The sequence below is a fragment of the Branchiostoma lanceolatum genome, chromosome 12, assembly GCF_035083965.1.
Source record: "Branchiostoma lanceolatum isolate klBraLanc5 chromosome 12, klBraLanc5.hap2, whole genome shotgun sequence".
NCBI lineage: Eukaryota > Metazoa > Chordata > Leptocardii > Amphioxiformes > Branchiostomatidae > Branchiostoma > Branchiostoma lanceolatum.
Genome location: NC_089733.1, coordinates 12176986 through 12202481, shown reverse-complemented (window position 1 = coordinate 12202481; position 25496 = coordinate 12176986). Strand labels below are relative to the sequence as shown.

Genomic DNA, 25496 nt, shown 5'->3' with positions numbered 1-25496 from the left:
ATATGTAAAGCACAGCATGTGAATATCAGACTAAAATCTGATGTACTTACATCACTGGCATTCAAAGCAGCTTCCTTAGCTGTCAGGAACACAGGAGCATCAGCGGCCAGCCTGTAGCCTCCCTCTTTCTGTTTCTCATAGCCTTGGTGGTAGACACGCTATTGGAAGTAAGAACATTACATATATCGCATTAGAGAATAGTGTCAAAATGTCAGCAGGTGATTATGTACTGTTTGTGTGTACTAAAGAACTTTGTATGAAGTAAAGACAACGACTAAACTCGCAATGATTTTAAACAAGCAGTTAAAAACGTCCGCCACTTCACTTTAAACTTAGACTGACCAAGGAAACACCTATGGAAGACTGTTGTATGAGAGTACGTAAAGTTCTGACTTACGTCACTCTGCATCTTGGCAGCGTTCACCACACGAGTGATCTCGGGGGAGTCTGCCAGGAATGTGTACTTCTGCTTGTCCCTGTCCGCCTCCCATTGGTACACACGCTGAAGGAAAGAAACACTTATTAATAAGTCAAAAAGTAACAAACCTGTGCCTGCATGCTTGCTACACTTGCCAAATATCCTTTTCACATCTGCTTAAAAACTAAATTAAAATCTGCAATTATATAAATTGATACAGCTATACAATGTGTTAGGTACAAATGCACAATAGAGCAAGAAATAGACTGAAGATATGATTTGTCATTACAGTGCAATCTTGACCTTACCCAACTTAATTAGTATAACGAATACTGCAGCTTGGCACGTTAGCACTTACCGGATCATTCTGGAACTTGACTTTGTTGACCCTGTCGATCTCCACAGAGAAGGGATACTGGCTCAGACATCTCTGCACAAGCCACTCAGCGTCCTCCTTGTAGTATCGCTCACTTGTGATTTCCTGTAGAGTCTTCACCCTCTCCATTTCGATAGAGTCTGAGGTTGAAATGAAAGGACCAGGCTCCTGCTTGTAGAATTGCTGTTAGGATAGAGGAAAAAGGAAAAAAATGTTAAGACCAAGGTTTATGATAACAAAGATACATTTTTTACAGATGATTTTATTAATTAGCCATGAGTGAAACACAAAATAGCAAATGTGGAAAAGACATGTCACAAATATTTTTGAATGCACAAGTATAATCTAACATTGTTTCAATAGCTGATTTGCAAAATATCCTGGAATTCTTGCAAAATGCACAGTACTAGGATAATTGGAGTTTCTTTTTTCACAACCAGGAATCTCACCTGCTGAAGTTTCGGTGTCTGTCAGACACCTTCTTCAGAGCTTCTGACTGAAGTACTGCTTCTCGCTGCTATAAGTAGCCGATGTAGGTGGCGCTTTTGCGGCGAGAACGCAACCCAAAACGTGGCTGAGCTTGCATCCCGTTGTTCTCACCGCAAAAGTGTCACCTTCACCGGCTACTTATAGCGGCGAGAAGCAGTACTCCAGTCTGAAGAAGGTGTCTGTCAGACACCGAAACGTCAGCAGGTGAGAATCCTGGTTGTGAAAAAAGAAACTCCAAATATCCTACCAACCTGATGAAATTATTTTCGGATGCACACAGTACTGCTTTAAGGCTCGCTCCCTAAGGGGGTTACCAAAAAGTGGTATTCTACTTACATCCTTGAGGTTTTCCAATTTTTGGCTGCGCACAATCTCTGGTGTGTCGGGGATGGAGATGGGTTTGCCTGGTTTTTGCCTGTATTTACGCTGCATTGGAAGAAACACAGTCTTGTTAAAACACTACTGCAAGGAAACAAAACTCTCAAGATCTTCAAAAATTTTGATCCAGAAACAAAGAAGTGAGAACTTCTTTTTTTTTATTTTTATATTCATTAAAAAAAATTTGACTGGTGACAACTACAGGTTATGATTTACAATATTGTAAGAGCATGCATGCACTGTCAATCTTGAAACTTTTGCTGTTATTTTACTTTCCAGGTTTTAACCTCTCCACTGTTAAGTATGACACCGTGAATATGCATTTCCAATGTACATGCATTTCTACTGTACTACAGAATCGATTTAACCATGCACTAAAAACACCACAAAAACCTCATTTTCCCTCCTACTACAAATAAAACCACCACAAATATGGTGCAAACAAATGTGACTGATTGCTTACCTCGGACATGCCACTGACAGCCTTAGCTGCAACAAAGTCAACTCTGTCTGCCGGTGTCAGGTAGTGAACCTTCTCCTTCTCATAGTCCTTTATGTACTTGATCTGAAAGGGGTAAAAGGGATAATTAGTTCCCATCTGCAACAAGCATATTGAAAATTGCACTGTGACATGTCATGTATGAAGAAACTTAACAAACATCGTAGTTCTAAGATTGAATGTTACAAAATGTATTAAAGAAGTAGGAACAACAGAAGTACACTACTGTAAATTTCAAACTCACTGAATAACTCAGTGGTAAGACAATATTGAGCATGACACAAAAGCAAGATAGGAACTGCAAAATGGATTAGATATCTGCCAGTACAGATAATACTACAGCGGGAGGCTAATCTACCTACATGTAATCTATGCATTTAACTTCCATATATTCGTTAGTACGGATATGCTGAGTTTAATGACTTATTTTTCATTTGTTTGTTTGTTTGTTCTGTGTGTACTTACCCCTGAGGCATTTTCTGCAGAAAGCTTGGCCTGTAGGTACCAAGGGGACTCGTGGACGTTTTTGTAGCTTGTCTTCCGCATGTCGATCAGACCTTTGGTCTTGTACTCCACGTCGCTGGAGATCCTAGCAGCTTCCTTCGCCGTCACGAAGGCTGTGGAGTCGGCCGCCAGGTGGTAACCCTTCTTCTGCTGCTTCTCGACTCCTTTCTTGTATTCCAGCTGAAGACAAACAACAACAACAACAACATGAGCACACTATTAACACCCAGGGCTCTATCTAGCATCTGTCACTGGACAGAGTTTTGCTGACAAAAATTTCAACCTTTATCAGGGTACATGTATCAACTGTACCACAAACTTAAGATGAAGCTATTTTTGAAATTTTCCCTTCAAAATACAGGCAATATTTTACGTTCAAGAACAGCCATGCCAGTGAACTTTTCCCCACACACACATTTGATGCATGCATGGCTTCTCCATCAGGATAGGACAGACAAAACTTTAGGGACAATTTTTCCAGTCCTGAAGTTTCGTAACTCCAAATCAACTTATCACAATTCCCTCACCACATTAACTGACAAAGGTGAAAATCAGTAACTAGCTTTGGTTAGGCAAGGTTGAATTGGTAGAAAGAGAAGGATGGGCTTCGCCTTCTATACTACCAGGGTGTCAAGACAGAGAATTAATATCGCTGTAATCTCCAAGCAGATGTTTGGGGAGGTTAAATTGTTTCGTTTAGTAGCTGCATTTTTCTGATACAAATCACCTCCCTGGTTTGTGACGGAAATGAGTAGCTAGAAAACAAAACAATTTAGCCTCCCTAACATCTGCTTGGAGATCAATGTCACTGCCCCTATGGCTCCTTCGGTAACAATGGGGCCTTCAACCTTTAAAGTTTAAGACTTACATCACTCTGTTGCTTGCCAGTCTCCACAACACGGATGATCTCGGGTGAGTCGGTGAGGACGGTGTACTTCTGCTTGTCCATGTCCCACTTCTCACGGTACTGGTGCTGCAAGAAGACAAATAAATAGATAAACAAACACCAACGTCAGTTGTTTTTCGAAGTCATACAAAAACAAGGTATACAAATATCTGGCTTCCACTGCAGCTCCTAGAAAAAAGAGCAAGCATGGAATATACACTGTAATACAGGTTTATTCCTGTTCCAAATTATTGCAGATACAATAATAGCACTCAGGCTCTGCTTCAGAGCAGAAAATAACGGCTCCCCCTACCATGTTGAGCAGGTCCTGCAGTCTTGCCATGCGATCCATCTCCAAGTAGATAGGGGCCTGGCTGCAGCACCTTTCGACGATCTCCTTGGCCTCCTCCTTGTAGAAGATATCGCTGACAATGTCCTGGAGGGAGGCAATCTTCCTCATCTCTGGAGTGTCCGAGACTACGGTGTAAACGTCACATGGCTGTTTGTAATCAATCTGTTGGGCAAGAAAGAAAATGTCTTGAACCTTTTGATAGTCTTGACTTAGACCTTAGATGTTCTTCACTTTGAACTTACCATTAGGAATCCAGATATCAGTTATCATGATGTATGTTTAAAGTGGCTGTTTGTACTTAATCTGTCAAAGGGAAAAGAGAAATCTGTTCATAGTCCCGAGTGTGTGTGTGTGTGTGTGTATATACATGTATATGTATAGAATATGATATAATATATTCAAATGTATACTTTTTTTAGAATCAAGATTGTGACCTAGCAGAGTAGGTGATTCTACCAGCAAATATCACTATCAGAGTTTCTGTCGACAGAGACTCTGATAGTCTGGTAGAATTACCAACTCTACTGGCAGAAAAATACAAACATCTTGATCCTGCTGACTGTCTTGACTTTTACATCGCAATTGTCCTTAGTACGTACCAATTACAGAGTAATAGATACTGAAGGGGGTGATATGTGTCTTGCAAAATAAACAATAGACCATACGTACGTTGCTCTGGAGCTTGCTGGCTTCAGCGCAATGGACCTCACGCATACCGTCACATATCTGCTCAAACTTGGCCCCTTTGACCAGAGGCCGCTGGTACTTAAACTGCAAGGAAAACAGAGTCATTAGCATATCAGAAGAGCTTCAACTGGCCCTATTTTCTCAATGGAGGGAATTACAGAGACACAGTCTACAGAAATTTTAATTGCATGCTGTGTGCAAAGATATAACACTACATTGTGGTAAACAATAGATCAGTAACAGTTACTGTAACAAACATTTTTTGTCACAAAGGAGAATATTCCACCTTTCTCTCATTCATCTAAAATGTGAACATCATATCGAGCTGATCAAAGTAGATACATTGTGTATTGTCTGATAACTATCTAGTCCATTGTCTAACAATTGACCAGCCCATTGTCCAACAATTCACTTGACCATTGTATGGTCCATTGTACCACAATTGACTAGTCCATTGTAGCAGTATGATAACTGACTACTTCATTGTACCACAATTAACTAGTCCATTGTACCACAATTGCCTTACCACAATTGACTAGTCCATTGTAGCAGTTTGATAACTGACTACTTCATTGTACCACAATTAACTAATCCATTGTACCACAATTGACTTACCACAATTGACTAGTCCATTGTAAAAGTTTGATAACTGACTACTTCATTGTACCACAATTGACTAGTCCATTGTACCACAATTGACTTACCATAATTGACTAGTCCATTATTCTTCATTCAAATAAAAATCATTTAGGGTTATCTAAGATGATACATACCTCGCTTGCCAGATTTGAAGACGCCCTTGCTGTCTTCATGAGGGGGTTGTCTGCGCTAATGTTGTATTTGGTCTTCTTCTTTTCATAATCCTTCTTATAGTCCCACTGATGTAGTCATGACAACAGTGGACGGAAACAAGAAACGTGAGACAAGACAAAATACAAACAAGGCTCACATATACAAATACACTAACATATACAACAAGAAGATACGTATATCTGAAGAACATCTAGCTTCACAATATATTGGAGTTAAGGATAGGTTGTTGATAGGTTTATGAAAAACAGAACAAGCAAGAAACTTGCAGAACTAGATCATGATATGAAGTAAAAGACAAATGACAGAAAGTAACATTTTAAGATATCTTTAAGAGCAATAAACAGAGGCAATATCAAGCAATATAAGAATACATGATTGTGGAAAATTGAGAGTATTGAGATGATATTGCTTGGCATAATGTTGCACAAAACATGAAAACAGGAGAGCATGATATTCAATGAAAGAGCAATTAATATATTTAATATATTATTTCATGCAGTTATAAAGATAAATAATAAGGTACAATCACACAAAAAGAGAGGTTCCAGAATCTGGCAGCTGAGAAGAGAACTGAGGAAAGAGAAACTGCTGAGAGAAAAGATGGAATTAAGATTGCTGCAGGTGTGTGCAGATGTGAGGAGGAGAGAATGTAGAATGTAGCAAGTGGAGTGTCAAAATGTGGCAGAAATGAATGCAGAATGTAGCAAAGAATCGCAGGAAGGAATGAACAAAGACGGAAATGAGTGGGCGACAGAGACAGGACGAGGAACAGTTTTATTACAAGAAAAGAAAACATTTCCGAAGAGACTTATACAAAACGATGAAAGCATGCAATACAACATAAACTATACACATGCCTATATCTATCACAATCACTAACACTGTCAAAACCATATATAAATTTTACACAAATTCTTGCACTTAGCTATGGACTCCTACAACATAACAGTATTGAATCTACACACAATGGCTTTGTTAAAGAAGAACAAACTGAATATTTTGTATATGATATTTTTTTTCAATAACATCAGACCTGGGAACATATAATTATACAGATACATGTATATGCAACTGAAATGGCTATAAGACAGATACTACATCTAAACGAACATTAAACAAGACATAACGTACCAGACACTATGAGTACACTTAAACCACATGGGAAGACGGAAGATGGCTCGACATTCCACCCACGAAGACAGAACATAGCTCCACATTCCACCCATGATACCTCGCTGGTGTGCTCAGTTGCCTCCACTGCTGTCTTGAACACAGGTGTCTCGGCCACAGCGTCAAACTTCTTTCCCTCTGCGGACTTGCGGGCCTCTTCAGTGTATTTGATCTGCATTGTTGATAAAAATAAATACTTAAACATTGTATCTTGCAGAATACTTGTAACAGAGTTTTCCAAAAATCATGCAAAAAAAACATTTCTGTTGTAATTTTCAAACAACTTGTTTTGTTGAATATTACTGATTGCTACAGGTTCTAGTATTTCTTCTGTTCGCTTTATTGCACACTTCATCAATATTTCCGGAAGATGTACAAGACAGACCAAAATATTTGCTGAATACATCAATTTTGATGGTGGATTCTTGTTTTTCTTCCTCACTACATTTGCTGGTCACAATCATTTATGACAATAACATTGTACATTCCAAAACAAAAGCTTTAAATTTGCAATACAAATATACAAATATTCAATCAAATATGTATAGAGAGCTTACTACTTTTCATCCTCTGCATGGATATCAATGAGTTTCTATAAAGTATCATTCTAATTGCTAGAACATAACAGAGGAGATAAATTAGAAGTTCTGATTTGTCATGTTGAACGGTGGGTATGTATTAAGACCGACCTGGCTGGCTAGCAGGTTGGCTTCCTTTGCTCGCAGGTTTTCCATAGCATCCGGAGGAAGATGGAGTCCCTTGCCTCTCTCCTTCTGGTACTCCTCCTTGTACTGTTTCTGTAAGGAGACGGAAACAGTAAACATGAAGTTCAACTAAAACACTTTTCAGTAAATATCAATGACACCAATGAAGCCTTATATTTTCAGCAAGGGATCATATTAAAAGGAAATGTTGTAGATTTTCAAATGTCTGTCTTACAATTTACTTTTGCATTCTCCTAACATTACATCCAACTTTAAGCATACAATTTACAAATGGTTTCTTGTGTGATTTGCATCCAAAAACTTAGAGTTGACCAAGAATGATATGTGACATGCAGTAACTTATACACATGTTTTAAGCCCATATACTTGTACCATTATACTATGTTAAAAGTATACAAAAAGGCTTTGTCTCGAGTTTGAAGGAAGAAGAAGTATAGAAAACTATCATAATGAATTCAGATTATGGGGAGCAGAATATAGCAGACTGCTTACCTCACTCTGGAGTTTAGCGACTTCCTTTGCTAAGGTGACCTCAGGAGTTTCTGGAAGGATTGTGAACTTCTGTTTCTGGTTCTTTGAATCCCTCGTGTACAGGCGCTGGAATGGCAAAGATTCATGTCATTGTGACCTAAAGAGGAACTGAATAATTAAAGATGTTGCACAATTATATCATACAGATTGACTAGTGAATACGCTTTAATAAGTATTTGTAATATCTTTCTAAAACTGTCTATAGTCACAGTGGCAACTCAAGCTTAAAGAAGGAGTCGTACACAGGTGATCACTATAGATAGGACTCTTAACACTTGGACCAATGGGGAACACAATCTGACCACCAAAAAGTGCCCACAATGGCCAGGTGGTCCTTATACAGAGGTGGTAGGACAGGTTTGACTGTATATCAATGGCCAGGTGGTCTTTATGCAGAGATGGTCACTTGCACAGGTTTAACTGTTATAAGTTCATTTACATATTCAGTATTTTACCTTAAAACACTGCTCTACACAATTTCTCAGAGCTCCACCTTACCTCAGACTTGATGGTCTCTGCCTCCTGTACCCTGGCCATGTCGGGGGTCCACGGGTACTGGCTGTGTCCCAGCAACATGATGTGTCTAGCATCGGCCTTGTACACCACGTCACTCTGTATCTCCGACACTTTCTTCACTCTGTCCATCACAGGAGTGTCCTGCGCTGCGAAGGCCTTGTTCCTTATCATGTCTTCAGCTTCTTCTTTGTAAGGAAGCTGCAATACATCACACGAAGTTAGTTTCTGTCAGGTTGAAACCTTTTACATCTAAGCAATACTCAAAGATTTGACATCACAACTTTATGTTACTTATAATGTCCTCAGCTTCTTCTTTGTAAGGAAGCTACAAAACATGGGAAAATCACATTTTATACAATACAATGAAGGTGTCAAAAGTATCCCGTGATAAACTAGAAATCTGAACATGTACAGTTGATATAATGTATTCCAAATGTCTTCATGGTATTACCATTAGCGTATTATAGTCCATTGTCGTTGCTGTTGTTTTAAGCCCAGTGCAAAAGCAGATCGTGATATACAAGACCTAAGTGTAGGTACTGGTAAAACAAAAAAGTGAAAGTGACTGCATGGCAAAAGCTTTAAGTCGACAAAAGCTGTGAAACCCTGTAGTTACCTGACTGGTGAGCCTGGTGGCCTCCACTGCATGGCGGTTGCTAGGCGTGTCCAGCACAGCGGTGTACTGGTTAGTTTTGTCCTTGGCATACTGCAACTGGAGGGGGACAGGCCAACATTAGAACGTCAAGAAAAACCAGAGATTATTTAAAACACATGCACACCACACTTTACATCTTATTTTCAAAGCAAGAATTAGTTATAATCGGTATGCTTATTGTATTCCTCTTCTACCTGAAATGGGATCTAATTTGTTTAGGAAAATCCACCAAACTATCTTATACGGTGCAGTTTTTGTTCAGACAGAATTGTGAACTTATCCCCCCCCTTTCTGTTTCTTCACTTCAAGATAGAATTAGAATATCAATTAAAAATGCCTATTTCGTGAGAAATGCATATTGCAACCAATCCTTTTAACTTAAGGACAGATAGCATGGCTTTTTAAAGAGTTACCTGGCTTTGCAGCTGTCCGACTTCCTTGGCCCTCTGTATCTCAGGAGCGTCAGGAGGCATCTTGTGCTGCGACTTGGTCTTCTCTGCCTGCTCTGAGTACTTCACCTCACTGGTGAGTTCTGAGATGGCCTGTGCTGTGAGCAGAGTCAGGGATGACACCAGGTTGTAGGGTTTGGTCTGGGCTTCCTTCTGGGCATCGTGGGTGTACAGCATCTGGGAGATTCAAAAGCAAAGAAAAAAATTCATTATCAACATACTTGTGAACTATGTTCAACAAGACAGCCTACTAAAGGAATCCTACTTGATAATCAAGGGCTATCATCAACTAGGTATTAGACCAGATCCTGTACATATGTACAGGATCTGGGAGATTCAAAACTAGAGACAATCATGTTTTTTTTTCCTGCATATCTTTGTTTTTAAACACTTGTACATATGCAAATAAATAAACAATAATAAACTATAAAACAATCATCAAGTTTGTTTGCAAGCAAGAAAAAGGAAAGAATATTTCACTTTTGAAACAATCATTAAAAAAAAAACCTGAAACAATCATCAAAAAAAAACCTGCCAAAGAGTTGAAAAATCAAGTTTACATGCCTTACACGTACATACTCACAGAAACACTGTCAAAGAAATGCATGCTTTGTCTTTTTGGTACATACCTGACTAGCCAGCTGACTAGCTTCCTTTGCCCTGACGTTTTCCACTGAGTCTGCTGGAAGGAAGTAGCCGTGACCTTTGTCCTTCTCGTACTGCTCACGGTACTTCATCTGGGGGGGGGGATACCTCAATTAGCAGCTTGTAAGGAATATATTACTAGTATTTTCAAAACATTCGAATCTATAATAAGAAAAGGAGATCACATGTTTGTCAAAATCCCTCATCATCAACAGTTTTAAATATTAATCTCTTAAAACAGTTATTAAGTATTCCTAATAAACCATTCATCATCATCACAATTGTGTGAAAATTAGACATCTTATAATCCTAGAATAGCAAAGAAAATACTTATTACATGATTTTACATTATTGTAGTTCAGCATAGTTGCCATATGATAATTGAATAGCAAAGTTTCTAAGCAAAATTATACTTGGAGCAATCTTGTCTGTCAACTTGCAAGTCAAACTGTTAACTAAAGCCATTGTATCTTAATGTATACAGATTATTCATCTAAAGAATAAACCATTCATCGTCATTATCATCTTACCTCGCTCTGCAATTCCCCAGCCTCCTTACACGCTATGATGCGGGCTGTGTCCGGGGTATGTGTGTACTCCTGCTTTTGCTTCTCATAGTTGGCCTTGTACAGATTCTAGTGCCAGAACAATACAAGAAAAATGTTTGAAAATAACATCACAATATCAGAATACCTACACTCTCTAAGAATACAACCGTTATTGGAAACTAAAAGAATTGCAAATTATTAACTGGAATCCACTGTAACAGTTACAATCCATCTTATGATGAAATAATGAAGTGGAATGTTTGAACATGAGGTCACTATGCACATTCCTCAACACTTTGTCTTTCAGGCATACTCTGTACATGTGCATGTGCAAGTACTACATTTCTAAGTTCTGTAAATGCATTTAATTTTGCAGTGATTTGATTTCCCGATAGGGAGAAAATGGTTTGCAGTGGTTTTTAGTTGAAACAAGGTGATAGGCGAGCAGAAGACAGAAAGATACCTCGGATTTGAGTTTCTCAGCTTCCTCCACCCTGGACATCTCAGGAGTGAATGGGTACTGACTGTGTCCCTTCTGCATGATCTCCTTAGCCTCATCCTTGTAAATGACATCACTGATCATGCTCTGGACTTCGTCTGTGTGCTTCTTCTCCAGAGTGACCAGCGGCGTGTAGCGCTGACCGCGGTACTCCGAGAACAGCGTACCAGCGTTGCGGTTGCTGTATGGGAGCTGTGTGTTGAGTGATAGAAAATACAAGTCATGTATTACAGTAACAATTCACACAGTTCTAGGCGGAATTTTCTCAACAGTACCTAACACAATTTGCAAGAAACATATCTATCTTCCCAAAATATAAAATAAACTTTATACTATTGATACCAGGATGTTGTATACCCAACAATCTTTCCCATTGTATGCCCAACAATTTTTCCCTCTTGTCTCAATATCCGCAGTCTGCATCTTTGCAAAATAAGTTGTCAGTTGTCGTTTGTTTTATTTAGGGGAGCTAACAGCCAAAAGTGGTAACAACATTAACTTCATGGCCAAATCTCTATCTGCCACATACTGGACATGCATTTGTAAAGAGTGAATTTCTAAAGAGTGCAACATATCAGCTGCATGCAAACTGGGTGCCCTGTTCTTCTTGACTTACGCTTAAGACAAAGCATGCACAAGACTAAGGAAGAGGATGACTCACATGGCTCTGTAGGCTGCCAGCCTCCTTAGCGTGTAGGTTGACTGGAGTGTCCAGTACAGGGACATACTTGTTTGACTTGTCTTTTGCATACAAGCGCTGTAAAAGAACATTTCCAAAAAAGATTACTACATATAAAAGAGATCAAACAAACTACTTTAAGATATTGTAAGAATACAAGACTGATCTGTAATTCTTTGACTCGTTCGTGATTGAAAACGGATTCAGAATGAAATAGTTTTACAACCCTGACTCAAAGTCATATCCTGACTTACAGGCATGATTTCATTGGCCCCCTCACTATGGTTAACATTTTTTGCAGGGTTTTCTGCAGTTTGGCAATGAACCACCAGAGGGCACTTTACCTGGTTCTGTAGCTCTCCCACCTCCTTGGCCCAGATGAAGTCAGGTGCATCAGCAGGCACCTTGTGCTGAGACTTGATCTTCTCAGCCTGCTCCTTGTACTTGACCTGAAGAAAGTCCAAAGATTGGTCAGTTTTCCATTGTAACACTGTGATTTTGCACCTATATATTCCTATTCCAGGTCCTGTCCTTGGTACTAAAGCACTAGTATTAACAACCACTAATCTGTGACTCTCAAGCATCCAAAATGAGGCCGCTTTATGTTTCCCATTTAAAATAATTTTTACAATATTGTGATCTTGCACCTAGAAACATATCTACTCCTTGGTGCTGAACCAATAGATTAAACAACAACTAATCTACAGTGTGTATTTCTAGCATCAAAAATGTAGAAGGTTTCAATAAAGCTCTTGTTGTACAGATTTTTTTCAAGCTCCAGAGGATTTCACACCTACATGAACAACTTGTAATACAATGTAAACAAAATTTCACAACACTACACAAGAGACAGCTCCTGAATAGGTCCTAAGATCTAGCAAGGTTCTGGTCTTGTACATGCCCTGCTAGTCTATCAGAAGATAATTTTCTCTCGCAGGGGGCTTTAGAATGCCACACTTTAACTTCAAATTCACACACTATAAAAGAAAGGAATCCCCCATCCCCTTGGTCAGTTGTTTGATACATTCCCTTCTGTGTAGTAAAAAGGATTGAAAGAAGAGTCTCATACCTCACTTGTCAGCTCTGAGACCTCCTGAGCAGTCTTCACCACCACTGAGTCCCCAGCTGCATCAAACTTCTTGGACTGAGCCTCTTTCAGCGCATCTTGGGAATATTTCACCTGAATCATTAGAAACAACATTCCCATCAGTTAAGCTAGTTTCCCAACTATCTATGTATGATAATACTCCTACAATGCAAACTATTATCTAATATATAAAACAACTGGTCCAATACATTTTTTACATCTATAGTGGTTAGTAATGCTTTATAGATGATTCTGGATCCAAACAAAGTTAAACAGTTCCCTAGTACAAACATATGAGATATCTCTTTTAAAAATATAGACATAATACTAGTAGACATTTATGATAAGTAAAGCCATACAGTCAGTTGTGAATGGAACATACATACATAATGTAAGTCAAGAATCACATTCAAAATCTTTTCGTGTGCAACTTTGACATAGATTGTATCTAGTCACTGACGAAAGGTAGTAGATACTATCTGACAAGTCTGTTTACAAAATATATTCAGTTGCTTGAGTAACTTTTATATTTTGCAAGTTGACATATGTTTCGAACATTAGTTACAAAAATTCAAACTAATAAACCCTTTCTAAAAGTCAAGATGTAACATCTACCCACCTCACTGGCTAGTTCCGTAGCTTCCTTTACTCGTACATCCACAACATTATCAGCTGGGACAAAGTACCCCGTGCCCCTCTCCTTCCAGTACTTCTCACGATATTTGGACTGAAACAGTGACACATAACAACAGTTCATACAAATAAACATCATCATAATATCACAACAGGATACTTGGATACTTTATTGGCTCCATTAGCTATCATACAAGTAACAAACAAGTACTTAGTAGCTAATCTTCCTGGATTACAAGTCAAATAAAAATACATCTAACAAACTACAACAGGGATACCAACAATACAGTAACAGTAGCTATTAGCTTGTAAGATGGTGGCAACTAATAAGCAATGCCAGGAAATAGGCAAATGTATTATTTCTAAAGTGGCTTGGTGAAACAGAGTGTTTTCATTCAAGAAACAAGATTCAGGACCTGCCCTGTTCCTGGTGCTGAACAACCTTCTTGCACTTTCTAAGTGCTACTCTAGATGTAACTTTAAAGGTTTATCATATATAATTGAAGTTGGCATAAATACACAAGACAGCTTGGCACACATATGCCAAGTTCTGGAAGCTATTAAGTTTCCCTTTGTTGTGCAGGTAACTTTGAAGCTACAAGAACCTCAACTCAAGATGCTGTCCTTGGTGCTGAATTGTTTGTGTTGTTAACAACTCTGCATAACCAAAGGATTTCCAGCTTTCTAAAACCATTAAACAACAAAAAGTATCACATTCATATTCAAAGTGCATGCAAGAACCTCTTTCCTACTTTGTGCAAATACCAAAGACAGGTAGTCAGTCTTTACAGTCTGTTTTGGAGAAACACCTATTTTTGTGAGAAGCAGGAAACCTGTCTTACCTCGCTCTGAACCTCTGCAATCTCCTTAGCAGTGACAAAGCCCAGCTGGTTAGGGTGACAGGTGAAGTTTTGCTTCCACTTTTCATAGTTCTCCTTGTACAGATGCTGGAGTAAAAAAATTATCAGTTAGTAAATTATTCTCAATAAATGTTAACATATACCATCTATTTACTTAGCCTTAAATCCTTGTGTAGAAGTACCAGTCACAGTTGTTTCTCTATTTGTTTGTTGTCATGTAGATACCGCAACAAACACGATCATAAAACCACAATCTGCATTTAGAGTATATCGTTTGGGCTTATACATTTTCTTACGTCAGATTTGAGTTTCTCAGCCTCCTCCACCCTGGACATCTCAGGAGTGAAGGGGTACTGACTGTGTCCCTGCTCCATGATGGTTTTTGCATCATCCCTGTACACATGGTCGCTCTGGTACCCAGACACCTGTAGCATGTACTTGTACTGCTCTGTCTCGTGTACAGGGAACTGCTTCCCTACCAGATTCTTCACTTCGTACTTGTATGGAATCTGCAGAAAAACAAGGTTTGGCATGTACAGTCAACCCCGTGTAAAATGACAACTCTAGGACTTGAAAAATGGTCAAAATTGACGGGTGGCAAATTCAGACAGGAGTAAAGCTCAGATTAATGGGGAAAAATCTAACAGTAGCACCAAAAAGTGGCCATAATGTCCGGATGGTCATTATACAAAGGCAACTATTACGTCAGTTTTGTATGAAGTAATATGAAAATTCTACTCCTGTTTGTACTGATCATCAATAGTCTTTGTGTACAATGTGTAAACATTGTCAGGCCACACCAATTTATTTTTTGGGTTTGCAGACATATTTAAGTACAAATTTAGTAAGTGGTCAAGTTGAAAACAGAGGGCTGGTAGGAAAACCTGTATGGTACTACATGTATATTCAGACTCTGTTTTATCCTTAACATTTCAATTTGTTTATTATTTCTTCAAGTCCAAGAATGAACATATAAGATCAGTGTGTCTTATTCTAAAAAATGTTCACATTTCTAAGACATACTGGTTTTAAGGTACTTACATCACTCTGTAGTCTGGATGCCTCGTCCGCTTGCCGTATGGCCGGTGTATCAAACACTGGAGTGTATTGGGTGTTTTTTTCTTTGGTATATTCATTCTGAAACGAAAGAACATATTGTAGAACGTACATAACAAGCCTCTGAAGACTCAAGATCACTACTTGCCCTTGTTATCTTACAAGGAGTATACACCTCAGGTACTGTTTTTCAGCTTAACCTGGATATAGCTAGAAGTATGAGAACTTAATGAACAGAATCACCTAAAACAGGTGCAAGAACTACACAAGTGACATGAAAGCCATTAAAACTATTAGAGATTTACATACATTGTATATTACCATAGATTGTAAATGCTGTACGAAATACAACACCGTACGGTATAGTATTGTCCATCTCTGAAGACCTGCTAGGTGCAGTTGTAGGTCTATGATACACCAAAGTTGTAGGTCTATGATACACTCTTCTTCCTTATTAGGAAGACAACCATAAAACAGAAAGGTTCACCATAACAAGAAGATACTGTAACGATTCCATACCTGGCTCTGTAGCTTCCCCACCTCCTTTGCCCAGAGGATTTCAGGTGTGTCTGGTGGCATCTTGTGTTGAGCCAGTGTGGACTGGACCTGTTCTCTGTACTTTGCCTGGAAAATGATAATGCATATTTAAGTTTTTACCATCATGGCAAATGGGAGAAATAGATGAACAGAAGAGAGCAGTGGAGACAATAGAAGAAAAGTGGTCCCCAACAAAGGAAGGAGAAACAGAAAAAAAAACTTTGACATCTTGCACAACATTTGCAGGACATGTATATGGCATTTGTTTTGATGTGACATAGGATATACCTGTCAGACTTCTGTACTTGGAGTTGAACTGTATTGTATTGCGTTGGGCAAATCAGTCCAATCCCAAAACAATACAATGCAATTTAAAGTGTAGAAGACCAATTAAAGGGATTTGATTTGATAGAATTTAACTTTGTGAAATATTGCTCCTTACCTGGCTGGTTAGATCGGAGACCATCTTGGCCGTCATGAGAGTGAGGGAGTTTACGGGAGTGTACATCTTCTCCTGGGCTTCCTTACGAGCGTCTTGAGTGTACTTAACCTGTAGGAGAATGAAGGAATGAATGAATGAATGGATGGACGAATGACAATGAACAAACGAATGGATGAAAGACTACATTTCACAAGAGTAGCACATCATCATGTTATTTTCTACAATTGATAGTATACATTAATATCAGCCCATGAAATGCACAAAATATAATGAAACTTTGTAACACGAACCTCGCTAGCCAGTGCTACAGCCTCCTTAGCATGGAGGTTGTCCATGGTATCCAGGGGCATTATAAGGCCTTGTCCCTTTTCCTTGTTGTACAGCTCACGATATTTGTTCTGAAAGCAAAGGCAAACAAAAAAGCACTATAAACAGTAGCTAACTCCCTACTACCAACTGGATTTGGGGTTAAACATATGTTTTGGGGGTCCTCGTCCCATTTTACCTGGACCCATGCAAGGAGTGACGAGGGGTTATAAGGAGTCACCTTTCACCCCTTTTCCCCTATCATTTGGGGTGAGGACAACCAAAATGTCTCTGTAACCCCAAGTTATGACTTCTGACATATAAGGTATTTATATGGAAATATTATTTTCTTTTCTACACTGAATGTAAGAATAGATGAAAGATTGAATGTCAAAGGTCATCAATAAAGCAAGAAAAATTGAATCAGATCTTTCTTGTTTTACATGGCCCAAACAGCTCCAGAACATAACATATTCTCATCAGGCTTTTTTTTAAATCGCCAGAGCATTGCCACTTGCTTTGAGAGAACATAGCATACATGCAAAGTTCTAAATGTTCTATCCGAATTGCTCTAAATATTCCAATGTTTTAAATAATGTTCTAAAGTTCTTACCTCACTCTGCAGATCTGAAGTTTCCTTGGCAAACACAAATTCTGGGTAGTCAGCACGGATGGTGAAGTTTGTCAGGTACTTCTTGTAGTTCTCCTGGTACAGATGCTGTGAAGAAGACATTCCATACTTTAAATCAGGTTTCATAAAACAAAAACAGATCATAACATATTGACCCTAAGTTGGAAACATCCAACACTGTTCCACATTTTTGCTCCTGCCCACCCAAAAAGTGAAAAAATGTGCAACTTAAACTAAGATACATTTATAATATCATAACTTTATGAGAATCCTCCAAATATATTTCCAACTTGACCTAATTGTCCCAAAGGTATTGCCAAAAAATTATGCAAGCAATCTAAACAACATGCGTTCAATTCTTCGCTGAAAGAAAGGTCAAGTACTTACATCTGATTTAAGTTTCTCAGCTTCCTCCACTCGAGACATCTCAGGAGTGAAGGGGTACTGACTGTGTCCCTTCTGCATGATCTCCTTAGCCTCATCCTTGTACACCACATCGCTGACGATGTTCCTGATGTCGTCCGTGTGCTTTTTCTCCAGAGTTTCCAGAGGCGTGTAGCGCTGACCGCGGTACTCTGAGTGTAGAGTGCCGGCATCACGGTCGCTGTACTTGAGCTGTTTTTCAAACAATCAAAGAAAAAGACAATCAGAGATGGCAGACCTCACCCCCTTCACGTAAATGTAGAGGCCGTGATGTAATCACAGACACATGCATGCACCCCCCCCCACACACACACACATACACAAACACACAGACAAGCCGAAAAGTGCTCTTTAGTTTTCAGGCAGTCCTTTTTAAAATCTTTTCATAATCTATCATTGCTTCATACTATTCTTCTTATTTGTATGACTCAAATATTTACACACAAAAAAACACTATTTGTCAGATTTGCTGAAACTTTATAGAATTTTCTCTTACAAGTAATGATGAAAGATGCTACTTACATAGCTCTGCAGTTTGGTGGCCTCCTCTGCCTGTTTGATGTAGGGAGAGTCGTACACAGGGATGTAGTTGGTTGGCCTGTCCTTGGTGTAGCTTTTCTGTAAAAGACAATCGTGGTCATGAGCAACATTTTTAGTCAGACCCAAAAAGCGTAGATTGTATCCCGTAGTAGTTCTTAGAATAGCCATTTATTCCACTTGTCAACATTGTTAACTCACACTATCGGTACAATATACCATTCCTATGCATTGTTTCATGTTGCAATTAGCCCTCGGGCAAGAACTTTCAAACAAAACATTGATTATTAGAGACTATCTGTAGGACTAGTAAGAAGTTTGGGACTCCTCAAACACACCTGGCTCTGAAGACGCTGCACCTCCTTAGCCCAGGCAATCTCAGGTGTGTCCGCAGGCACCTTGTGCTGAGACCTCTCCTTGTCGGCCTTCTCTTTGTACTTCACCTGTTGGAAGATTCAAGCATACCATGTTTACTTGCACTTTGGGGACCAATACTAAGATACACACTTATTACATAACCTTCTCCCTGCTGCCTAACTCTGTAACCAAGAGGGAATGGGGTGCCAAACAGCTACTTCAGAGAGCTAAAGGTTATATACACAGTCACATCTGTTGTAAAATTGTTTATTTGTCATTTTGTTTTCAGCAAGAATTTGACAGAACTGAACGTCAAAAAGAATCTAGAACAACGGTTAATTTTTCCATCACACGACAACTAAATTTCATATTACACATCCACAACTTTCCCAAGACGTTCCTAAACTTTTAGTTTTTGTCTTATTCTAAAGTATTATGAAATATAAAACCCTTATACCAAGGGGAAGTGGGTACAAAAGAAAAAAGTAAAAAACTAAACTGGTCATCAAAAAAATATTTAGTCTGTAGTACTATTTTTTTTCCCTACCTGACTGGTGAGTTGTGAGACAACCTGAGCTGTCATACTGGTCAGGGAGTCCACAGTGTTGAACATTTTCTCCTGAGCTTCCCTACGAGCATCCTGGACATACTTCACCTGCAAATCAAAAGTAAAAATTGCTTTAATTGTTCCAAATCCATACATTTCTGAAAAAAACGGCAAATATATATATATATCTAAAATCTGCTAATTATTATAAGTCTGCCAGGACAGACATACATGCCAACTTGCAAAACTTTGTTGAAAGATATTTCCAACCCAGCGTCCTCCAGTATAATGCACTCCTGTATAGACTGCATACTTGGGAGTGCTACACCAGAGGTCTCTCAAACCCACTGGTTTTTGCTTTGAATTGTCAATCATAATGTTATCCAACAGATAAATGTTAATGGAGGTTAGACTTAAAACAAAGGCCGATCCTTCTGTTCCTGTTTCTGTTCCTTTGTTGCAAGTTTAGTTGTATGCACTGGATTGAAAATTAAGTTTCCACAATACCCACCTCACTAACAAACTCAGAAACCTCCTTAGCCCGTTGGTTGTCCATGGAGTCCAGAGGTAACATGAGACCCTGACCTTTCTCCTTCAAGTACTGCTCACGATACTTGTTCTGTAGAGAAAATAAAAAATTATGACACAAACTCTTTATCAAATTCTGCACATTTTCTACTCGAAATATGCAAGTTTGTCAAAAAAAATTCAACCATGCTTTTTTTAGTTAAAAATTAAATCTAGAGCCTTCTGATGCCCTATCTGTTTTAACACCTGACTTCTCACAGTTCACTAACTACATGTACTAGGAAAAAATTACAGCAAAACCCGTACTAGAATTAGTAGTAACAACCTCTGCACAAGGACCACCTGGTCCATTAGATTACCTTGTCCATTCCATTAAGAAAGCATTAAGTTTATAGTGATCACTTTCCTAGTGCGAATATTTTCTTTAAGTCCCTTAAGTGGTCATTGTACAACAAAGGGATGGACATCAGAATTTAGTTAGTTACCTCGCTCTGAAGCATGTCAGCCTCCTTTGCGTGCAGGATCTGTGGGTCGTCCACACGGACAGAGTACTGACCACGCTGCTTCTCAAACGTCTCCTTGTAAAGTTTCTGAAATGAAGATTAAAACATTTTTAAAAGACCTTTTTTTAGTGTTAGCCTTGAGCATGTGAAAGAATCCATCCCACCTATCAAGAAGAGTAGTGGTGACTCGGTGTGCTTGACTGAAAACGCAAGTCGTAGTGAAGCCAAGGAAAAACTGCATTGCACTATTCAGGTACTACTGGCTCCTTCAAAAAAACTTCTTAATGATTTATCTCAGTTGAGGAATCTCATGCTTTATTACCTTTACCTTAATGACCATTTTTTCAGTTCTGTTTTCTGCAGTCAAAACAGATTTTAAAATATTATAAATCAACATTAAAATTACTTCTTTACTTTCCAATGAATTACAAATGATAGACTTGTTCTTGAAAGTACGATGGCTTAGTATGAAGACAGTCAACCTACCTCTGATTTGAGTTTCTCAGCTTCCTCCACCCTGGTCATCTCAGGAGTGAAGGGGTACTGACTGTGCCCCTTCTCCATGATGTACTTTGCCTCATCCTTGTAGTTGTGGTCGCTCTGGTACCCGGACACTTGTAACATGAACTCGTACTGCGATGTCTCGTGTACAGGGAACTGTTTCACCTCTGCTTCTTTTACCTCCTTCTTGTATGGGATCTAGTAGAGAAGTATCAACAACATTATACATCATGTTGTTTTAAATCAAGAACAGAAGGAAGGAAGGAACAAAGGTAGGAACAAAGGAACAAAGCAAGAAGAAAGGAAGCATGAAGAAATGAAGCAATGAACAAAGAAAAAAACAAAAAGAAACCAAAAAGGAAGGAAGGAACATAGATAAAACATAAACATGAAGTGTTTGTTTTCCACATCTTAAAAATATACAAACATATGACATGAACTTACATCACTCTGCATCAAGGTTGCCTGCTCTGCCTGTTTGATTGCCGGAGTGTCGTACACAGTAGTGTAGTTGGTCGGCCGGTCCATGATGTAGTTTTTCTGCAAGCAACAAATTACAGTGTTAGGGTGAGTCAGGTTGTCAACACCAAAACACATACATGTGCCATGTTCATACTGTGTGTTGTAGGAAATACTCTGACAAATGTGATTTTTAGAAAGTATCTTTAGTCTACAGAATCACAGGAAAGGACTAAATAATTTTCAAAAAATGCATTGTCAAGTTCAATAAAGTTCATACATGGCTCTGTAGCCGTTGGACTTCCTTAGCCCACTTGACTTCAGGGAGGTCTGGAGGCATCTTGAGCTGCGGCCTCATCTTCTCAGCCTCATGTTTGTACTTAACCTGCAGTTGTAAGTCACAGAAATCATAAGTCACCAGAGTTATCAACCCAACATTGAAATTTAGAAATAATTTCTCTCCTATAAGATTAACTACATGTATTACAGTGGAACTCAATATATCATTGTCACCAATGTAATGTACGTAGAGGCATCCTCACTAGATACAGTGTAGCTTTAAAACACTTTTAGTTACACAATGTAAAATATAGGTGTGACAAATTGTTTGATATTACAACTGTTTTGTACCAGTTGTACACATTGTGGAGTTGTTTGCAAGAATATAGAAATGATAGTAACCACAAGCAATAAAGACATGCAAATACAGTCTATCATTATATAACTCTATCTAGATTGGAAGTAAAGCTTGTCATTACAAAAAACAGAAGACAACTAGACATACCTGGCTGACGAGATCGTGAACAAGTTTGGCGGACATGTTAGTCAGGGAGTCCACAGCCTGGTACATCTGATTCTGCATCTCTTTGCGAGCCTTGTCAGTATATTTCACCTGAGACAATACAAAGGAATAAAAATCTAGTTGTTGAAGCCATTTACTTCCAGAAAGTATTTGAGGACAATATTACAAATATCAAGGAATTGTGAGACCGTAACAAGGGATATTTGCAAGAGGAATATTATAGAAGCTAATTTTTCTAAGTTGTTTGTTAATAATATTGTATAATTATACACACCTCACTAGCAATGTCCATGGCATCCTTAGCCCTCATGTTCTCCATGGCATCAAGGGGCAGGAACTGACTTTTCAGTTTGTCCTGTAGGTACTGTTCTTTGTATTTCCGCTGTAAAGGCATCAACAAATGTTTTAGTAGTATATCTCCTACATGTACCTTCCTATTCATAGCAGTCTTAGTACACAGATAAGTCCCCGCTCAATTGAAATCTTTGGCATAACAAAGTATTGTAACAGAATAAAATGTTTGTTCTCTCCCTACTATCATTCTTGTTCAAAGCTTTGCTGGATTGACAGTTTAGAAAGTGGTAACTTGGGCAGCCATAATTACCATGAAATTACCATGGAATTTGGCACTAATGCAGAAGTCAACTACCATGAAATTACCATGATAGCATTTGGCACCAATGCAAGACTGCATCCAAACGTTCATCATCTGGCAGCATTACATCTACACAATGTCATCACTTTTGCAACAGAAGAAACAGATCCTTAAGAGTTTGTACCTCACTCTGAAGATCAGCTACTTCCCTGGCATGGATGATGTCAGGATGGTCCAAACGGACAGAGAACTGGCCCTTCATCTTCTCAAAGTTTTCCTTGTATAGTTTCTTAAAGGAAAAAGATAACACAATCACTTTCTTGCAAACTTGGGAATAATCGATAGAAAACAATAATCGTCTATGTTGCAGGACAAGGTTTTTTATCCTTGCCGCTCTAAATTTTCTCTCAAAATGATCATCATAAAGTTAAGAGTTCTTACATCAGATTTGAGTTTCTCAGCCTCCTCCACCCTGGTCATCTCGGGAGTGAAGGGGTACTGACTGTGTCCCTGCTCCATGATGGTCTTTGCATCATCCCTGTACACATGATCACTCTGGTACCCAGACACCTGTAACTGGTTCAGGTACACGGGGGTCTCGTGGACTGGGAACTGCTTTACTTCAGCTTCTTTCATCTCCTTCCTATAAGGAATCTGATAGAAAAATAAGAGTAGCAAGAGAACATCATTAATCTCTTACAAACTAGAAAAGTTTGAGGTATAAGAGGTATAAGAACAGGAAGACATCATAATATTTTACTTTTTAGCTCATCCTTAGTTACATCTTTCCTCCCCAAGAAAACATTATGCCCGTCAAACCACAGAGAAATCAATTGGTCTGCCAACTCTACATTACATTTTAAGCAATAATCCATCATTGTGCGGGTTTTAGAGATTGGCCAATGTTACATGTAATAGGTCCGTGAGCCCCATTCAAATATGGCCGATGCTACAATGTAGTCGGCTGTGACAGGGCCTTTGTAGAATTTATCTCAAATACATCTCAGTTACAGTAATGTTTATGTCCTTAAATACAGACAGTCTTCAAGAAGCATTGCAAGAAAAATACATTTTCCCAATTTAAGGACATGACACCTACATCACTTTGCAGTTGTGCCACCAGCTCTGCTTGCTTGATGAGTGGGGTATCATACACAGTGGTGTAGCTGGTTGGCCTGTCTTTTGTGTAGTTTTGCTGTAAAACAAATTTTGCCAAGTATATACACACAATTCATTCCTCAATTAACTATTTCAACACAGATTGCAGACTTCACAACAAAGATACACGATAATCTCCAAAAGTGAAAGCATTTTGAGAAAAAAAAAACTTCTTACATGGCTCTGCAGCCGTTGGACTTCCTTGGCCCACTTGACTTCAGGAAGATCCGCAGGCATCTTGAGCTGTGGCCTCATCTTCTCAGCCTCCTCCTTGTACTTGACCATGCTGACCATGTCCATACAGGCCTTGGCTGTCAAGTTACCCAGGGTGTCCACAGACGTGAACATCTGATTCTGCATCTCATCACGAGTTGGCCTGGTGTACTTGACCTAAAAATGGTCAAAATATTGCAGTCCATTACCATGGCAACCATAGACCTAGATCATTTCTTTTAAAAACGACAACATCAACTGAAACCGTTAAAGTCATTTCTTCTCCTCTTCCAGAGGTGCAGTGTTCACAATATTTAGTCCCAAATACAACTGAAACAGATACAACAGTCTAGCCAGTATCCTACATTGCCTTCATCAGTCAGTACTGACCATGGATAAGTCCTACATGTACATTGTAGTTCACATCTACACTACAGCATTGTCTGTGACTAAACAGTCCCATTCATCAGTGACAATCTCAGCAAACTATGCTCCTGGTGATGATGATGATGACATACCTCGCTGGCAATGTCCATGGCCTCCTTTGCCCTCATGTTGTCCATGGCATCAAGGGGCAGCATTTGACCTTTCCCCCGATCCTGTAGGTACTGTTCTTTGTACTTGTTCTGCAAAGATTAATAGAAGACATTGAAGAGCAGTCTTTAAACCTTCTCCCTGCTGCCTAACTCTCTAACCAATAGAGAATGGGATGCAAAGCGACTACTTTGGTGTGCTAAAGGTTAAATACAGCTCTAAGTACAATGTACTTCATCATTTTGAAACAATGATCTAGATAGAATCAGTCCAGAATTTTTGATCAGCCCTAAAAGATACCAACAAAGCAGCGAGCAGGAGAAAGACCTAAAACAAAAGCAAAGAGGTAAACAGACAAAATTCAGTCAACAATGACCATGACTACATGTAAAAATGACAACCCAAAGTATGACAAATGTCTAACAACTGTCAAACATAATATGGTGACCATACACATTACAAAAAGAAGCAACCATATAAATATTTATATCTGGTTGGTACATAATCATATAGATCCTAGGATGGTTGAAGCTTTCTTGCATACCATCAAGTTCCTTCAACCTGCCAATGCAGCTATATAATCATAGCCCTGAAGATGGTAGCAGGTATACTACAGATATCTTGTCAGGTATGAAGAACTTGTTTTTGTCCAAGAAAACTCCTTAAAACTCATACAAAGGAACGGGGAGTCTTACCTCACTCTGCAGAGCTGTAGTTTCCTTGGCATGGATGATTTCCGGATCGTCCACACGAACAGTGAACTGTCCCCTTTGCTTCTCAAAGTTCTCCTTGTACAGTTTCTGTATGTGGAATGGAGGGATGTTAAATTAAAGATACTTTATCTAAATTTTGTACCTTAACCTTCTTCCTGCTGGATAACTGTGTAATCAATAGGAAAAGGGTGCTAAACGGCTACTTCAGAGTGCTTAAGGTTAAAGTACATCAGTCAAGAATACAAGGTCATAAGA

At 38.9% G+C, this 25496-nt stretch overlaps 2 protein-coding genes across 2 annotated transcripts in view; both read right to left on the bottom strand.

Moving 5' to 3' along the window:
- The window catches only part of LOC136445762 (nebulin-like), an 83131-nt gene extending 77641 nt beyond the window's left edge, over positions 1-5490 (bottom strand). The window contains exons 1-10 of the mRNA XM_066443899.1: positions 5363-5490; positions 4572-4673; positions 3864-4064; positions 3533-3637; positions 2626-2844; positions 2125-2226; positions 1620-1709; positions 777-977; positions 398-502; positions 51-158 (exon numbers count right to left, since the gene is read on the bottom strand). Of these exons, the coding sequence (XP_066299996.1) occupies positions 51-158; positions 398-502; positions 777-977; positions 1620-1709; positions 2125-2226; positions 2626-2844; positions 3533-3637; positions 3864-4064; positions 4572-4673; positions 5363-5401 (1272 nt within the window). The 5' untranslated portion in view covers positions 5402-5490. The remainder of the gene's footprint in view (positions 1-50; positions 159-397; positions 503-776; positions 978-1619; positions 1710-2124; positions 2227-2625; positions 2845-3532; positions 3638-3863; positions 4065-4571; positions 4674-5362) is intronic.
- Positions 5491-6159: 669 nt separating this feature from the next.
- Positions 6160-25496, bottom strand: part of LOC136445761 (nebulin-like) — a 51865-nt gene continuing 32528 nt past the window's right edge. Inside the window, exons 78-114 of the mRNA XM_066443898.1 lie at positions 25224-25328; positions 24513-24620; positions 23959-24171; positions 23723-23818; positions 23065-23277; positions 22808-22912; positions 22303-22410; positions 22011-22118; positions 21507-21611; positions 21212-21307; positions 20753-20965; positions 20249-20353; positions 19747-19854; positions 19236-19343; positions 18670-18774; positions 18317-18412; positions 17759-17986; positions 17354-17458; positions 16725-16832; positions 16435-16542; positions 15975-16079; positions 15441-15536; positions 14696-14908; positions 14382-14486; positions 13526-13633; positions 12889-12999; positions 12164-12268; positions 11802-11897; positions 11105-11332; positions 10624-10728; positions 10078-10185; positions 9413-9625; positions 8961-9056; positions 8327-8542; positions 7790-7894; positions 7262-7369; positions 6160-6744 (exon numbers count right to left, since the gene is read on the bottom strand). Of these exons, the coding sequence (XP_066299995.1) occupies positions 6514-6744; positions 7262-7369; positions 7790-7894; positions 8327-8542; positions 8961-9056; positions 9413-9625; positions 10078-10185; positions 10624-10728; positions 11105-11332; positions 11802-11897; positions 12164-12268; positions 12889-12999; positions 13526-13633; positions 14382-14486; positions 14696-14908; positions 15441-15536; positions 15975-16079; positions 16435-16542; positions 16725-16832; positions 17354-17458; positions 17759-17986; positions 18317-18412; positions 18670-18774; positions 19236-19343; positions 19747-19854; positions 20249-20353; positions 20753-20965; positions 21212-21307; positions 21507-21611; positions 22011-22118; positions 22303-22410; positions 22808-22912; positions 23065-23277; positions 23723-23818; positions 23959-24171; positions 24513-24620; positions 25224-25328 (4890 nt within the window). The 3' untranslated portion in view covers positions 6160-6513. The remainder of the gene's footprint in view (positions 6745-7261; positions 7370-7789; positions 7895-8326; positions 8543-8960; positions 9057-9412; positions 9626-10077; positions 10186-10623; positions 10729-11104; positions 11333-11801; positions 11898-12163; positions 12269-12888; positions 13000-13525; positions 13634-14381; positions 14487-14695; positions 14909-15440; positions 15537-15974; positions 16080-16434; positions 16543-16724; positions 16833-17353; positions 17459-17758; positions 17987-18316; positions 18413-18669; positions 18775-19235; positions 19344-19746; positions 19855-20248; positions 20354-20752; positions 20966-21211; positions 21308-21506; positions 21612-22010; positions 22119-22302; positions 22411-22807; positions 22913-23064; positions 23278-23722; positions 23819-23958; positions 24172-24512; positions 24621-25223; positions 25329-25496) is intronic.